General features: G+C 36.8%; 6 protein-coding genes across 10 annotated transcripts; 4 read left to right on the top strand and 2 right to left on the bottom strand.

Moving 5' to 3' along the window:
* LOC104757010 (cytochrome P450 86B1) lies at window positions 1-1,817 on the top strand. The gene has a single exon (XM_010479700.1). The coding sequence runs from the start codon at window positions 90-92 to the stop codon at window positions 1,659-1,661; it is 1,572 nt and encodes a 523-aa protein (XP_010478002.1). The 5' UTR covers window positions 1-89; the 3' UTR covers window positions 1,662-1,817.
* On the bottom strand, window positions 1,823-4,428 carry LOC104757009 (E3 ubiquitin-protein ligase RGLG2-like). 2 transcript variants are annotated; one of them, XM_010479698.2, is made up of 10 exons: window positions 4,311-4,428; window positions 3,808-4,027; window positions 3,628-3,712; window positions 3,400-3,540; window positions 3,198-3,311; window positions 3,016-3,113; window positions 2,850-2,929; window positions 2,530-2,763; window positions 2,286-2,436; window positions 1,823-2,199 (listed from the first exon to the last, which is right to left on the bottom strand). In XM_010479698.2, the coding sequence occupies exons 2-10, from the start codon at window positions 4,006-4,008 to the stop codon at window positions 2,062-2,064; spliced, it is 1,242 nt and encodes a 413-aa protein (XP_010478000.1). In that variant the 5' UTR covers window positions 4,009-4,027; window positions 4,311-4,428; the 3' UTR covers window positions 1,823-2,061. The 2 variants fall into 2 exon arrangements, with proteins under 2 accessions (XP_010478000.1, XP_010478001.1); XM_010479699.2 differs by having other exon boundaries at window positions 3,808-4,023.
* LOC104757008 (myosin-9) lies at window positions 4,690-8,230 on the top strand. The gene is made up of 5 exons (XM_010479697.1): window positions 4,690-6,403; window positions 6,487-6,563; window positions 6,947-7,058; window positions 7,176-7,292; window positions 7,676-8,230. Exons 1-5 carry the CDS (start codon window positions 4,997-4,999, stop codon window positions 8,024-8,026), a joined length of 2,064 nt encoding a protein of 687 aa, XP_010477999.1. The 5' UTR covers window positions 4,690-4,996; the 3' UTR covers window positions 8,027-8,230.
* Window positions 10,609-13,688, top strand: LOC104757006. 4 transcript variants are annotated; one of them, XM_019238705.1, is made up of 16 exons: window positions 10,609-10,669; window positions 10,763-10,892; window positions 11,127-11,194; window positions 11,286-11,394; window positions 11,480-11,572; window positions 11,659-11,763; window positions 11,853-11,936; window positions 12,022-12,140; window positions 12,226-12,327; window positions 12,394-12,507; window positions 12,585-12,641; window positions 12,728-12,794; window positions 12,898-12,951; window positions 13,059-13,136; window positions 13,229-13,264; window positions 13,443-13,688. In XM_019238705.1, exons 3-16 carry the CDS (start codon window positions 11,175-11,177, stop codon window positions 13,560-13,562), a joined length of 1,158 nt encoding a protein of 385 aa, XP_019094250.1. In that variant the 5' UTR covers window positions 10,609-10,669; window positions 10,763-10,892; window positions 11,127-11,174; the 3' UTR covers window positions 13,563-13,688. The 4 variants fall into 4 exon arrangements, with proteins under 4 accessions (XP_019094250.1, XP_010477994.1, XP_010477997.1 ...); XM_010479692.2 differs by lacking the exon at window positions 10,609-10,669 and adding an exon at window positions 11,000-11,019 and having other exon boundaries at window positions 10,696-10,892; XM_010479695.2 differs by lacking the exon at window positions 10,609-10,669 and having other exon boundaries at window positions 10,696-10,892; window positions 11,289-11,394.
* On the top strand, window positions 14,064-15,031 carry LOC104757007 (probable E3 ubiquitin-protein ligase XERICO). The gene has a single exon (XM_010479696.2). It carries the CDS (start codon window positions 14,320-14,322, stop codon window positions 14,716-14,718), a length of 399 nt encoding a protein of 132 aa, XP_010477998.1. The 5' UTR covers window positions 14,064-14,319; the 3' UTR covers window positions 14,719-15,031.
* Window positions 15,230-15,765, bottom strand: LOC104757005. The gene has a single exon (XM_010479691.1). It carries the CDS (start codon window positions 15,688-15,690, stop codon window positions 15,427-15,429), a length of 264 nt encoding a protein of 87 aa, XP_010477993.1. The 5' UTR covers window positions 15,691-15,765; the 3' UTR covers window positions 15,230-15,426.

The following is a 16,209-nucleotide window of genomic DNA, read 5'->3' as shown; positions in this document are numbered from 1 at the left end:
CTTGCCATCTTAATTCTGCTTTGCAACTCAGCGAAAAGCTTAAACCCTTTTGTGTTTTTCTTCACTATCGGCCAAAAGTCTCTGACGTAATGGAGGTGAAAATGCTGGTTTCTGCGGTGGAATGGGTATACACCCACTTGAGGTTTCCGGACGTGGCTTTAGCCCTAGTAGGGCTTTTTCTTCTTAGTTACTTGCGTGAAAAGTTAGTGAGCAAAGGTGGGCCAGTGATGTGGCCAGTGTTGGGAATCATACCGCCGTTAGCCTTAAACAAATACGATCTGTTTGGTTGGTGCACCAGAGGCGTAGTCAGAGCTGGTGGGACGTTTCATTACAGAGGAATTTGGTTCGGTGGGTCTTACGGAATCATGACCGCGAATCCTGCAAACATCGAGCACATTCTCAAAACCAATTTCAAGAACTATCCAAAAGGTGCGTTTTATAGAGAGAGGTTTCGTGAGCTTCTTGAAGACGGGATCTTTAATGCTGATGGTGAGCTTTGGATGGAAGAGAGACGTGTGGCTAAAACCGAGATGCACTCTTCTCGTTTCTTGGAGCACACGTTTACTACCATGAGAGATCTGGTGGACCAGAAGCTCGTGCCGCTGATGGAGAAGTTGTCTACTTCTAAGAGAGTCTTTGATCTACAAGACGTGCTCCTGCGTTTCACCTTCGACAACATCTGTATCTCTGCCTTTGGGGTTTATCCGGGATCTTTAGAGATCGATTTACCGGAGATTCCTTTCGCTAAGGCTTTTGAGGAAGCCACGGAGTATACACTTGCAAGGTTTTTGATACCTCCCTTTGTGTGGAAGCCAATGAGGTTTCTAGATATTGGGTCTGAGAGAAAGCTGAAAAAAGCGGTTAGAATCGTTCACGCATTTGCGAATAAGACAGTGAGAGAGAGGAGGAACAAGCTGAGGAAAATGGGGAACTTAAACGAATCCTCTGATCTCTTGTCACGCCTTATGCAAAGAGAGTACGAGAAAGAGGAAGGTACTACAAGAGGAAACTACTTTTCAGACAAGTACTTCAGAGAGTTCTGCACAAGTTTCATCATCGCGGGTCGGGACACTACATCAGTGGCTCTCGTGTGGTTCTTCTGGCTAGTTCAGAAACATCCTCAGGTCGAGAAGAACATCCTAAGGGAAATCAGAGAGATTCAAGGGAAACTTACAGCACAAGAAACAAAAGACCAGTTCGAGGCTGAAGAGCTTAGGGAAATGGTGTATCTCCAAGCTGCTCTAACAGAGTCACTGAGGCTTTACCCTTCGGTACCAATGGAGATGAAGCAAGCTTCAGAAGACGATGTGTTACCCGATGGGACGAGGGTGAAGAAAGGCGCTAGGATTCACTACTCGGTCTACTCGATGGGGAGAATAGAATCGATCTGGGGGAAAGACTGGGAAGAGTTCAAACCAGAGAGATGGATCAAAGAAGGAAAAATTGTGAGCGGAGATCAGTTCAAGTACGTTGTGTTCAACGCAGGTCCGAGGCTATGTGTTGGGAAGAAGTTTGCGTATACACAGATGAAAATGGTGGCTGCAGCAGTCTTGATGAGGTATTCAGTCAAAGTTGTTCAAGGACAGGAGATTGTTCCCAAGCTCACGACTACATTGTACATGAAGAACGGTATGCGTGTCGTGCTCCATCCCCGCAACTAGTAAGGTAAGTTCGGTTTGAAAATTATCCGTTTGGTTATGGATAACAAAGTAGTACTTAGTAAAATAATTGATATTGTTACACTGTACTCGATATTTAGTATTTTTAATCTGTTGTGGTGGGATATGTTAACTAAAAACACTTATGTTTTCACGCTATCATGGAAACAAAACAATCTATTGTTTATTAAAAAAGCTCTAAAACTAAACTGAAAAGTGCCCAATCCAAGTGCAGTAAGAATGCGAAAAAAAAAAGAAAGAATAAATTATGTACAGTAAGAATAAATGGAGAACTACAAAATCTTGTATTCCCCTAGAGATAGAAACAATGGCGAAGCCCTCAGAAAAAAATAACGGGTTTCGTTCACCTTGTGGTCGATGATCTGATGAAAAAGTACCATTATTAATAGAGCTTGATGCGAACTGCAATAGTGGTGCGGCAAATGGGACACTTATCAATGTCTTGTCCACATCCATGGCAAGTCTGATGGCCACAGTTGAATGCCGTGTTCTTTGCATTAACTAGACAGATCGGGCAACTCTGAAATTCATTTTAAATTTTTTGGTTAAATAATATATAAATTATGGCACAGTTTCTTTATGATTAAAAGACATATATATACAAACCTCTCTCTCGTTACTACTAGCAGCTGAAATAGGCGGTGCAGTGGCGACAGTGCTTGACCAGGAAGTTTTCACGGTGATGTTCAGAAATGGGTTAGTAGCACTGATTCGTGGTGGAAGAGCAATCTTGTTTGGAGACTTTCCAGTTCTTCGTCTACAAATATGGAAACAAGGGTCATCTAAAGAGTTTTGTAGTTGCAGAAGGTTATAGTAATGCTCTCAATAAAAAAAAAGTAAAGATACTAACCCGAGTAAGCCGAGCTCGAGGGTAGCCTTATACTGAGACGGGATCTCCATCAAGGCGGAAAGTGCAAATTCTGCTTCTTTTCTTCCAGGATCAATGTTCTTTGCCATAATCTCAGTGAAATTCACAAATTGAAAATTGTCAAAGGCACGAGCGGGGATGTTGTCATCAAACTGTCTCATTGTATCCCAAGGACCATCTCCAACACCGACCAGAACTATCGATAAAGGATATGCACTGCGATTTGCACCGCAAGTTATAATAGAGCACAGAGGTTATTATTATATATCTGATTTTGACTAAACATAAGGAGAGATATGTACCTAGCTCTAACAATCGCATCAATGGTCTTTTGTTCTTGTGAGCTGAGGCCGCCTTGATTTGTATCAACACTTCTTGTCACCTGACATTTATAAACATCAGAACCTAGTCAATCATGAGGTTAATGTAGGATAATGAATGTAGCAGAACAAGAATCCTTTTATTTACCTGTCCATCAGCAATTATGACAAGAACATGGTACTGCCCTCCGCTTTCTTCCACAATAGTCATGGCCCTTTCGATAATGGGTGCAAAAGATGTTGGCCCTATGAAAGGAGCGAGCAAAGATCATGTAACAGAACAAAACAAACACAGACACAAGCAGAAAAAGGAGTTTCTTAATCTCAAACCTGCAAGACACAGCTGAGGAACAATCTCTCTGTAACGTGAAAGGACTTCTTCAAACCCGTTACAGAATGTATCATTCGGATAGAAACTGAAGACATGCTGATCATGTGTTGTAGCTGCAAGAATCAAACATACAAAGAAAAACAATTAAATGAAACATTTCTCTTAAAACATAAAGACTAACAAAGTGCAGACATTTATTACCATCTCCAAATCCATAACAAGGAATCAAATTATCCTCATCAAAACCAGATAAAGTCTTTCCAATAATGGAAATAGCTTGCTGGTACGGGTTTGGAGTTGTTCCAATGTAATGCAAGCTTTGCCTGTTGAATGATCTCGCTCCTTGAATCCAAAAACCCACCAAAACATTACTTAAAATGTTCAATTGCTTAAACAAACATCATGAACAAAGAATCTAACTTTTCACACCTGTCCACTCATTGCTCTTAGTGACATCTATACCAACAATCAAATTCGATGACTCCAAACCAGCATGAGAAAGAGCAGCCGTAACCTATAATATAAACCAAGAACATTCAAGAAACAGAACCACCAAACACAAAAACGTCCAAGAATCTCATAAACATGGCGAAAAAATGGAAACTGAACCTCATCAATGGAACGGTAGTAATCACCAATCTGAGAATACTTCTTATTGCCTTGGTTCTTCACAGACCTGGAACTGGAAGATGAAGCAGGAGCCTGTTGAGTGTAGTGAGGATTGTGTCCGTCGTAAGAAGAAGAAGACGCACTTTGAGAATATCTTCGACTGCTTATCTTGCTCGAGCGTTTTGAACTGCTACTTCCCATCACAGATTAATCAAACTACCTTCCAAAAAAAAAAAAAATTTTGCTGGAGACTTATCGATCTGATGTAAGTATTATCTAATATCTTTTCTCTTCCTTTTTTTTTTTTTTTACATTGTTTGAATCAGTAAAGTTCTTGTTTTTTTGATTACATTAACATACTAAAATCATCAAAGAATCGATTTTTTTGGAAACTGAAGCGTCGGCCGGTAGTGAAAAGATCCAACTTTTTTACTCAATTGATCGTAGAGAAAAAGAAAGAAAGAGAAGAATGAGCAGTAAATTTGAATGTGCAATTATGTTACCTTTTTTATGAATCGATTTGGTGTTTGCGTACAATGAATCTGCTGAATGAATGAACCTTTGTGAAAATCAATTTTTAGAATGCAGAGTTTATTATATACAACTTCAGTTAGCTATATTATCGGGGAATGGATTTATCACTTCCTTAATCAAAATCTTTAACTAAAACCTTAACTTTTGTAGGTAAGTAAGATTTGATGTCATCTACCTAACCACCTCTAGCTTAAAAAGTGAACGGGCTTTAAGTTTAAAACTAGTTGGGCCAAAAGTAAACGGGCTTAAGTTTTAACATAGTTGGGCCGTACAAATAATACAAAAACAAGCCTACCAAGTCTTTTAATTATTTAAAAAATATAAAATGGAAGAAGACAGAGTAAGTAAACTAACCAAACCCACCGCCGAGATTACTTTTTTCTTCTGTCCTCTCCGCCGTCGAATTTGAAGTTCCTCCGCCGTATAAGTTCGGCTCTTTGTTTCCACCTACTACGATATACCGTTTTCGTAAATCTCCATCCTCCGATCAGTGACGGCTGTTTGGTAGAGAAACGCTGATTTTTTCGATCTTCCGTTTTTTCCAATTTTGCCTCCTTGGCGAAGCAATTTTGCGTTCCAATTCCTTGCACGTCACTGTTGCGATCTTAGATCGGAGAGAAGGCGAAATCGCCTTTACTGATTGTACGGTGGTGAGATGGCTAACGGAAACGATGAGGACACCGATGCTGTCCTCAGCGACGTTGAGTCCGACGAACCAGCGCCTGTTGTTTTAAAAGATCCGCCGCGTGAAGAAGCGTCGGAAGAGAGGATAAACGAACTAATCGCGGAACTCGATCGTGAGAAGAAAGCTCGAGAAGCTGCTGAGAGTTCGAAATCGGAGCTTCAGGTTTCGTTCAATCGATTAAAGGCTCTTGCTCACGAGGCTATCAAGAAGCGCGACGAGTCTAAGCGAGAGCGAGATGAAGCCTTGGAGGAGAAGGAGAGTTTAACAAAGGAGCTTGAGAATGTGAGTAAAGGTAAAGATGATTTGATTAAGCAGCAGGATGAGATGTCGAAGAAGCTTGACGAGGCTTTGAGATCTAGAGATGGTTTGAAAGCAGAGATTGAGAATTCGTCGCATATGTTGGTTTCTGGGATTGAGAAGATTTCTGGTAAAGTAAGCAGCTTTAAGAATTTTTCAAATGGGGGTCTTCCCAAGTCTCAGAAATACACTGGTCTAGCTTCTGTGGCTTATGGAGTTATTAAGCGTACTAATGAAATCGTGGAGGAGCTCGTTAGGCAGATTGATACTACTGCTAAGTCGAGAAATGAAGCTAGGGAGCAGATGGACCAGCGAAATTATGAGATAGCCATTGAGGTTTCTCAGTTGGAGTCTGCCATCAGTAATTTGCGATTGGAGGTTGCGGAGAAGGCTTCAACTGTTGATGATTTAGAGAGGGGTGTGAGTGAGAAAGATAAGAGGATTGCTGAACTTGAGAAAGGTAATTTAGAGAAGGTGAGTGTGCTAGAAGGTGAAGTTCTGGAGTTGAAACAGTTGGTTGATGAGTATGATGGAAAGTTGAAGACTATGGAAGTGAAGATGGTAGCTCAGCGTCCTTTGTTAATGGATCAGCTGAATCTTGTGTCGAGGATCCATGACCAGCTTTACGAGGTTGTAAGGATAGTTGATGGTAATAGTTCAGAACAGTCAGATTTGTCTGAGTCTTTCTTTATGCCTCAAGAGACAGAGATGGAGGAGAACATCCGAGCATCTTTAGCAGGTATGGAATCCATCTTCGAACTGACCAAAGTGGTTTCTGGGAAAGCACAGAGTTTGGTGGAAGAGAATAGTCATGAATTGAAGAATTTGAATGAAACCGTGGGTTTATTAGTTAAGGAGAAGGAACATATTGGTACTTTACTGAGGAGCGCTTTGTCCAAAAGGGTGATCACGGAGCAGTCATCCCAAAAAAGAGAATTGTTCCAGGCTGCAGAGAATGGTTTGAGAGATGTTGGTACTGATTCCAAATTCAGTAAATTCTTAAAGGATGGCAAGGTTCAGGACTCCCATAGTGATAGTACTGATGATCATAGTACAGAGGAGAATGAAATATATTCACTGGTGTGTGTTCCTTAATGCCGATTATGTTTTTGATGAACTTCACTTATGCGGGTACCTTATGATGTCTCCGTATTGGAATGCAGGCCAGCACATTGGAAAATATTGTCAAGGCATCTCAGCTTGAGATCGTTGAACTGCAGCACTTGTTGGAGGAATCAAGGCAAGCTCTCTCACGCATAAATCCTCCTTTTATATCTAATAACTTTGATAGAGGTATTTACTTGGTCGCAAGGAAAGTAGATGCTTAGTTTTACCTCATAGAATCAGGTGGCCAAGGAACGATGAGGCGAAGGAAACCTTGATGAAGTTTCTATTAGGAACTTGAATTTTTCCACTTGTGCTTGCAACATCGTACTTGATGTTCAATGAAACTTCATGGAAGTGACTGTTTTAAATACATCTCTAAGTGGTTCCTTGTGTAATGCATTTTTTATATGTAATACTCCTAGTTTTCCAGTTTGTTTTGTTGTCCACAGTGATTCTTTTGCTTGCTTTTGTTGGTGTATCTTACGCGGACCACTTGTATTTGCATGTATCAACCAGGGAAGAGACTAGCGCTCTTAGGAAACAGTTGGACACTCAAACGAAGGAGCTCAATCAGAGAATGCGCCAAATAGAAGAACTTAAAGAAAAAGAGAGAATAGCGAATGAAAACGTGAGTGAATTTTTGCTTCCTATCTTGCTGTGAAAGCTGATTGTTTTGTGCATCATTTGGCTTTTTATGACAAAGTATAGAACACAGTCTCAAGATTTTGGTTCCTTGGGATAATAGGTTGAAGGGCTTATGACCGACATTGCTGCTGCTGAAGAAGAAATAACAAGATGGAAAGTAGCCGCCGAGCAGGAGGCTGCTGCTGGTGGAGCTGTTGAACAAGACTTCACATCACAGGTACGTGATGATAAGTCATTGGGGTTAGTCTAGTGTAGGAGCATTTTAATTACCCTAGGTGGTTTGTAGTGGATTATAGCTATGTTGGCAAGCTCAGTACTAGCTTATAGTTGAGTCAGTTAGCTAGAAAGCTAACCGGTTATAAAGGAAGTTTAGGAGATAGTTAGGGTATCCAGGATTTGTCCTCGGCCTTAGAAATTGGGCTGGGAGTAGAGATTCTCCCTTTTGATTTAAGTCTCTTTATGATGTGTAGTTCTTGGTGGAGTGAGTAAAGAAGTTTCTCCGGTTTTGGATCCTATTAGTGCACTCTGTTCAATTTATAGGTATGCAATTCCTGGGAACTAAGGCGTGATAGTCTTAACTCTTATTGTTTTTTTTTTTAGCTGTCTGTGCTAAAAGAAGAACTTGAAGAAGCAAAGCAAGCGATTATAGAATCAGAGAAGAAACTAAAGTTTAAGGAAGAGACAGCTGCTGCAGCCATGGGTGCAAGGGATGCTGCAGAGAGATCTCTGAGACTCGCAGACAATAGGGCGACTAAATTGAGGGAAAGAATCCAAGAGCTAAACCGTAAAGTTGAAGAATTAGAAACCCATCGAGATATGAATAACTCAAACAGAGCTAGATATGCGTGTTGGCCTTGGCAACTTCTCGGGATTGATTTTGTGGGAGGTAGAAGAATTGAGTCTGGACAAGAGAGTGCGAACGAGATGGAACTCGCTGAACCTCTACTATGAGAAAACCGGTACTGTATACAAAAATAACATACTCTCTGTATTTGTTTTTGATTTTTATGTATATATATACCCATCTGAAAAAAAAAAGTTTTTCAAAGCTTTAACATCTTTTCATGTTGTAATGTTCGACTAAAAAAAATTTAAGAGTAGGGTTTTTCCCACACCCAACACTAGAGTGATCAATAAAATGTGATTCTTACCATCCTTTTTTGCTCAAAATCATAGAGTGCAATGGCTCAGAAAATGAATCTCCTGGATCAAAGTTCTAAGATTTACATCCAAATTAACACAGAAAAATAAATATTTTAACTCAATTTCTTAGCTATTTGTTGACTTCAAAACTAGATCTTATTTACTTTTGCTGAACATACAACTTGTTTTTTTTTTAAAGAGAGAAATTGTTAGTGATATTTTCTTATTTAGTATTACTTTTTTATAGATACATTTTTCAAAATAACTACTTTTTTGTCCTTTTCATTTTTGTCCTCTTTTGCACAATTACAATATATTAAGTTAATTTTTAGAATATTTTATTTTAGGTTTGGGTTATCTATTTTACTTTTAGAGTATAGTTTTGAGGGGGTGAGTTTTAGTATTTAGAGTTTAAAGTTTAAAACTTAGTCATTTTGTATATAGAAAATTGTATTATTGAAAATGGACAACAATACGGTATTTTTGCAAAAAGGTATAGAATTTTTTTATTTTTTTTTTGCAAATGCCTGAAAAAAAATAGAGCACTTAATATATATAATAAATAATTATTGTTTATCATAACTTCTCATGAATTAAATCTTATAGGAATTTTATACCATAAATAATTGATAATATTAGATTTACTACTAGTGTTAAATATGCAATTCTTCAATAGATTTCAATTTATATTTACTTTTTCAACACTTTTTTATTTTTTTTCAAATGACCATGTACAATAACTTATGTAACTCAATTTCTATTTGTTGACTTCATAACCTGATCTTATTTACTTTTTGCTGAACATAAAATTGAATTAAAAAAATAGAGCACTTAATATAATAAATAATTCACTGAAACTGCACAGGAAAAGAAGAGAAGGTTGGTCTCAGCTGCATTTGAAGAATATGAAGATTTGTCCTTTGATGAGATGGAAGAACTCTTGGCAAAATAATCTCTTAAGCTCATTAGTCATCCCATTATTCATTAACTATATGTTAGTGTTTAAATTCTTCTAAAAAAGTGAACCGCTTCTATGATAGTTTTATCGTATATGATGATGCTTAATATATATAAGAAATAATTATTGTTTATCATAACTTCTCATGAATTAAATCTTATAGGAATTTTATACCATAAATAATTGATAATATTAGATTTACTACTAGTGTTAAATATGCAATTCTTCAATAGATTTCAATTTATATTTACTTTTTCAACACTTTTTTATTTTTTTTCAAATGACCATGTACAATAACTTATGTAACTCAATTTCTATTTGTTGACTTCATAACCTGATCTTATTTACTTTTTGCTGAACATAAAATTGAATTAAAAAAATAGAGCACTTAATATAATAAATAATTCACTGAAACTGCACAGGAAAAGAAGAGAAGGTTGGTCTCAGCTGCATTTGAAGAATATGAAGATTTGTCCTTTGATGAGATGGAAGAACTCTTGGCAAAATAATCTCTTAAGCTCATTAGTCATCCCATTATTCATTAACTATATGTTAGTGTTTAAATTCTTCTAAAAAAGTGAACCGCTTCTATGATAGTTTTATCGTATATGATGATGCTTAATATATATAAGAAATAATTATTGTTTATCATAACTTCTCATGAATTAAATCTTATAGGAATTTTATACCATAAATAATTGATAATATTAGATTTACTACTAGTATTAAATCTGCAATTCTTCAATAGATTTCAATTTATATTTACTTTTTTAACACTTTTTATGTTTTTTCAAATGACCATGTATAATAACTTTTTTTTTTGGGCAAAAGTGTATAATAACTTATGTAACTCAATTTCTATTTGTTGACTTCATAACTTGATCTTATTTACTTTTGCTGAACATAAAATTAATTAAAAAAATAAAGCACTTAATATAATAAATAATTATTATTTATCATAACTTTCTCATGAATTAATCTTATAGGAATTTTATACCATAAATAATTGATAATATTAGATTAATAGTAAAGTATTCATCAACAGATTTCAATTTATATTTACTTTTTTCAACACTTTTTTATTTTTTCCAAATGACCATGTATAATAGGAAAGCCATTAAAATTGCAGGATGGTAGATAAATTGCTATATACATTTGTAAAAATAAAATAAAATATATTGTAATAAATGTATGCAAAAAATAGTGATTTCGTTTCAAAAAAAGTTAAACGTGGTATATATAGTTTCCAAAAAAAGGGTGATATTTATTTATTCAGGCATTGACTTCTGAACCGTTCAAATTGTAAATTGACCCCTCAAAGGAGTTATAACGTACAAAATTGTTGATCGTGTCATCTTATTTGGGTGGGTGAGGAGTCCATCATGACTAATATCTTCGTCCATATATATGATGATTAAGTTACCCAAATTAACTGAAACAAAATTCTATATATGTGAAGGTTATAAAACTCCCCGTTTTGGCATCAAATTTCCGTATGCCTAATCACCACCTCTAATCATATCATAGAATAATCTAAACTTTCCTCAAAAATATCAATTTCTTTTTTGTTTTTTTTTACGAAACAGCTGTTCAGTTCCACACGTCTGCTCTGAAGACTGGAGATCGCCGGAAGAATAAGGATCTCCCAAAAAATATACCTTTAATTTGAATCAAGACGCGTAAACTCGTCTCAAATTTTTCGTGGTGTTCTACGTTGTATGTAAATGTCACGTCTTTTTTTTGTTCTTTTTATTATAACCTTCGTGCTTTGTCGTGTGTAAAATCTATGGCTAATCAAGATTTCTGATGACACGTGAATGTAGCATTGTTTTGTTAATCTAAGGTGATGATAAAGCAAATGAAGTTTTTTGTTTGATCATTCGTGTTTTGTTCTGATCGTGTATATATTAGCTCAAGTGATTGATTTCAGTTTGGTTTATCAATAAACAGGAGTGATCGAGATGCTGTTGATGACAAGTTGTAATTAAAAACATAACTATGGGAATCTTGTCACGCAGGTAAGAAAAAAGCCCATTTTATCTCTCTTTTCTCTTATTTGTTCTCTCACAGTCAGATCGTTGATGATAATGTGATTGTTGTTATTATTAGTAGTAGTAGGAGATCAGAAGAGAGCATGAAGCTTCTCACAACTGCTTTGTTTGCTATAGCTTTTGGCATTCTTCTTGGACTATCTTTTCCATCTTTATGGATCACTGAGGTTCTTCTTATTCTTTATCTTCCAAAAATTTCTTCGTTGTTTCTTAGATTTTATCTTCCATCTCATGCCATTTTTAATTGTGTAGACGAGTCTCCCTAGAAACCTTCTTCATTCCATTGCTATCTCTCATAAGAATTCAGGAACTACAACTCCTCCCAAAGCCATTGATATCTCAAAGGCATGTTTTATGTTTGGAATTTACACAGATCTTTTTGATGTTTTAAGAACAAAACCAAAGCTTAATAATACAATGTTTTAGTTCAGATATGGGAGCCTTCAAATCCTCGAGGCGCTGAGAGATTACCACCCGGTATTATTGCATCCGAATCAGACTTCTACTTGCGCAGATTGTGGGGGAACCCTGATGAGGTTTGTTCTCGTTCTTGAATATTACTACCATCTTTCATGTGTGGTCATTAGTGACACTAGCTTCAAGTTTGTTTCCTCTGTTTCATCAGGATTTGAAGAAACAACCGAGATATCTAGCAACATTTACAGTGGGTTATAATCAGAGACACAATATAGATGCATATGTTAACAAGGTTTGTGTGATGCCCTTTCTTGTCTTCTCTTTTTGCTTAATACTTGATAGTAAACTAATTATGTATTGTCTACTCAAAAAACTAGTTTTCAGACAACTTTACAATTGTTCTGTTTCATTACGATGGGAGAACAAGTGAGTGGAATGATGAGTTTGAGTGGTCAAAGAATGCAATACACATAAGTGTCAAAAAGCAGACAAAATGGTATTAGTATCTTTGCTTAATCCCCTTTTAATTTTTATCTGGCTATATGACGTTCTTGACTCTAATTAATATTGTGAATTGTAAGGTGGTATGCAAAGAGATTCTTGCACCCGGACATTGTAGCACAATACGATTATATATTCATATGGGATGAAGATCTTGGAGTCGATCACTTTAACGCAGAAGAGTGAGTTTCTTTTACTTTCTCACTTGAGCTCAGTAAAAAATCTCTAACCTATGTTTGTTGTTGTAGATACGTACGCATAGTGAAGAAGCACGGCCTTGAGATTTCACAACCTGGTTTGGACCCAGAGAGAGGGTTTAATTGGCAGATCACCAAAAGAAGAGAACATAGTGAAGTCCATAAGTATATATCTGACTCATAACTTCCTCTCTAGTTTAATTTTAATATCTTACAATACAGCTGGCTTGAATCTTTATCAGGGAAACAGATGAGAAACTAGATTGGTGCTCTCATCCTCCACGGCCTCCGTGTGCTGGGTATGTTAGAATAGTCTCTCTATCGAACTCAAGTTTTACATGTCCACATATTTAGCTTTATTTTTGTGTCTCTCATAAAACCACAGATTTGTGGAAATCATGGCTCCTGTCTTCTCAAAAAATGCGTGGCGCTGCGTGTGGCATATGATCCAGGTCACAATTAAATTATCATCTCTTATCTTATTCCACTATGTGCAAAGTTTCCTTTCCCATTTCCCAAATTCTTTACTTATACCTTATTATGAACTGAAAACAGAATGATTTGGTTCATGGTTGGGGTCTTGACTTTGCACTCAGAAGATGTGTTGAGGTACTCAAAAGATTGAAATGTTGCTTCATGTTTTATATAAACGTACCTGCGTGTTGTTTGATCGATTAATGATGAGTCCTCCATTTTTTATATGTGGAAAAATGAAGGAGCCTGCATATGAGAAGATAGGAATTGTAGACTCTCAGTGGATCGTTCATCAATTTATCCCTTCCCTTGGCAATGAGGTTAACTAACTTCCTCACATTCTTCTCTCCAAGGAAAAAAAAAACAATCAAAATCTCATTCTTTCTCCTTTTTCTTGCCAATATGTATACAGGGAAACTCAGACAACGGGAAAGCGCCATGGCAAGGGGTAAGAAAACTTGGTTTTGTATTTGCCTCTGTCTGAAAGAGAAGCTTAGTTTTCTTTTTGAGGGAGTTTCATGGGTTCTCTATAACAAAAGACCTAGGACTGTCTTAGGTTTTTAGATACCTTGAAAAGCAAGCAACCAAATAGACCAATCTGTCTTAAAATTTGTGTGTGTTTGCAGGTAAGGGATAGATGTCAAATGGAATGGAAATTGTTCGAGAAAAGAGTAGAAAACGCAGAGAAGGATTATTTCAAATCGTTACAAGTTGAGAGCCCATCCAATTCAACCACCTCTCGATAGGACCTTACCATATATTAGTAGTTCTTGTAGCCAGGATAAACTTCTGAGGTGCTATATATACTATTTAGACTGTCTCAACATATATACATTTTTACAGGTTATAGATGAACCCCATCTCTTTAAACAGTTTCCATTGATATTAGTAAAGAGGACTGTCCATAATAATTCATGGTTTTAATCACAAAAAAGATTGTGAGGAGCTGAAACAGAACAGGTGTGTGGACTCTGAAATGATTTGTCAATGCGTCTGGACATTATTACATGGCATTCTTAAGTTAGCGATCGTGAGAGAGTGAGTCTCCACGTGTCGATTACGAGTCGACCTCGGGAGAACAAGGAGCTCTCCACAACGCATCACCTGGTTGGCTGATCGCAATACGTGTCAGAAGATCTACAAACAAAACACAACATAGAAAAAAACAAAACAAAAACAGAGTTTTTTCACTTTTTAATTCTGTTTTCGTTATAAAAAGGACGAACCTACCTTGTGTCCACCACAATCAAGTTGAGACATTGAGAGGGATGAGTCTCTAAGGACAACCTCTCTTGTGTCGACACGTGCGTAGACCACCGCTGGTTAAAAAAACAAAAACAAAAAAACCCAATCGCCCATCGGAACATGAGTGGCGGCTATACTTCCTCTATATTTCTCTTCTTCTAAGGGTTTTTTTTTTTCTTCAAGTCTCAAAACTTTCAAAAGACTCTCTCAGTTTCATCTTTTGTTTATAGAAGCTAAATAAGAAGACATTACAAAGAAATGGGTCTTTCGCAGTTTCCGACAGCGCCAGAAGGAGTACTACCACTTCTGGTGATGAACACGATTGTTTCAGTCACTCTGTTAAAGAACATGGTGAGGTCTATTTTTCAAATTGTGGTATCCAAGAGCGAAGCCTCCATGGACTTAGATGAAAACGTGCCTGAAGAGGATTTCTTGAGGAGAAGAGTCTCGATAACAAAGTTCAAGTCTCTGTGTGAGAACAGAGGAGATGAAGAAGAAGAGAAAGGTGTGGAGTGTTGTGTGTGTCTTTGTGGGTTTAAAGAGGAAGAGGAAGTGAGTGAGTTGGTTTCTTGCAAGCATTTCTTCCACAGAGCTTGTCTAGACAACTGGTTTGGTAATAACCACACCACATGTCCACTTTGCAGGTCTATTCTCTAGTGGTGCGAATCTTTTTTTTACACTTTTCTTTTCCGCTTTGTTTTACCTTTTTATAGGGAAATGCCACATTCTCTATCCTCTGTTTTACCCTTTTTGGTGTCTATGTTTTTCCCCTTTTTTTTTCTTGGTTTGGAAAAGGGGTTTTTTTCATAATAAACAATGACTTTAATTGTTGTATGTGTGTGTGTGTGATTTCTCCTTTTTCTTGGTTTTAAAAAGGGGTTTCTTCTCTTGTCTTATATGAATGCAGAACGCATATTTCAACTCTTAAGCTCTTGTATTAATATTTAACATTATAGAAAGAGTTATATTCTATAAGACTATATTAATTTCTTGCACTTTAATTTCATGTATTCATGATTAGTGTGACAATCTTGCATCTAATGTGAACTAGGTCTATATAACTTGTAGCGTAATGGTTTGTGTTTGTGTAGTTAGTTAATAATCGAATCCAAACCAGATTTTGCATGTTATCAGAAACAAAAATTGCGTTGGACTAAAGATCTAAAAGTACATAAAATTACTAATCATAGTCTTTATTTCCATGCACCTTTGTAGACAAAGGTAACAAGAGCACCCATTTTGTTACAAAACAAAAATAAAAACAAGAAGAAGAAGAACACAATATCATTTAATACAATCTATATAGAATATGCCAATATGGTATGCCACTAGCTTTTATCATTTCTTATTATTTGTCCGCATACACTAGGCGCTCTTAGTCATCCACTTGCTGAACTTCGTATGCTCAAACTTGATGAACTCCTCTGCCTCTTTGTCAACATCCTCCGCTTTTGCAACCTCTCTCTTGCCCATCATCTCGCTCTTCGACCTCCTCACATCTGCATACTCGAAGCCCTGAATCGGATCTTCTGCCGCAAAGACAGCTCTGAACTCCTTCATCGGGTCTCGGTGGTGATGATTATGATGATGATGATGAGATTTGTGATTGGAGGAGTTTCCAAGAACCATCCTTAAAACTAGAACCCTTTAGCTGTCTTTTGTTTCGAGTGTTGTTGTTTTGGTAGCGATATCTTTGGAAACTATCGTAAGGGTCGTTTATATAAGAAATGTAATATGAGGTTATGAAGTCAACATAATAGATGGGCGTGAATCCGATTCCCATTTTTCTTTATGTCTTGTCCGAGCAAATATAGATATATACTCCTAGAGGTTTGGCTGATTTTAATATATTCTAATGCACATGTCTAGAGATATGGTCTAATGACATAGGTAAGGATCCAATACGAAACATAGCGCGTGAGAGATTAGCTTTAAACAATAGCAAAATTGATTGGTCGAAAACTTCAACAACTTCGTATCCTTGAAGTGGGCCAACGGTTTATAATTTTTCTAAGGTCGTATATGCCAACGATTACAAACGGCGAAATGGTATATGGTAGTTACTGTTGGTTATTCGTCACACTATTATGATCGAATTAGATGCCGATGGCCAAATAATATTGTATCTAATGCGCAACTTGGATGGAG

This window comes from Camelina sativa, chromosome 17 (genome assembly GCF_000633955.1).
Source record: "Camelina sativa cultivar DH55 chromosome 17, Cs, whole genome shotgun sequence".
Classification (NCBI taxonomy): domain Eukaryota; kingdom Viridiplantae; phylum Streptophyta; class Magnoliopsida; order Brassicales; family Brassicaceae; genus Camelina; species Camelina sativa.
Note: the sequence above shows the minus strand (reverse complement) of the source record. Positions and strands in the feature narration are given on the sequence as shown.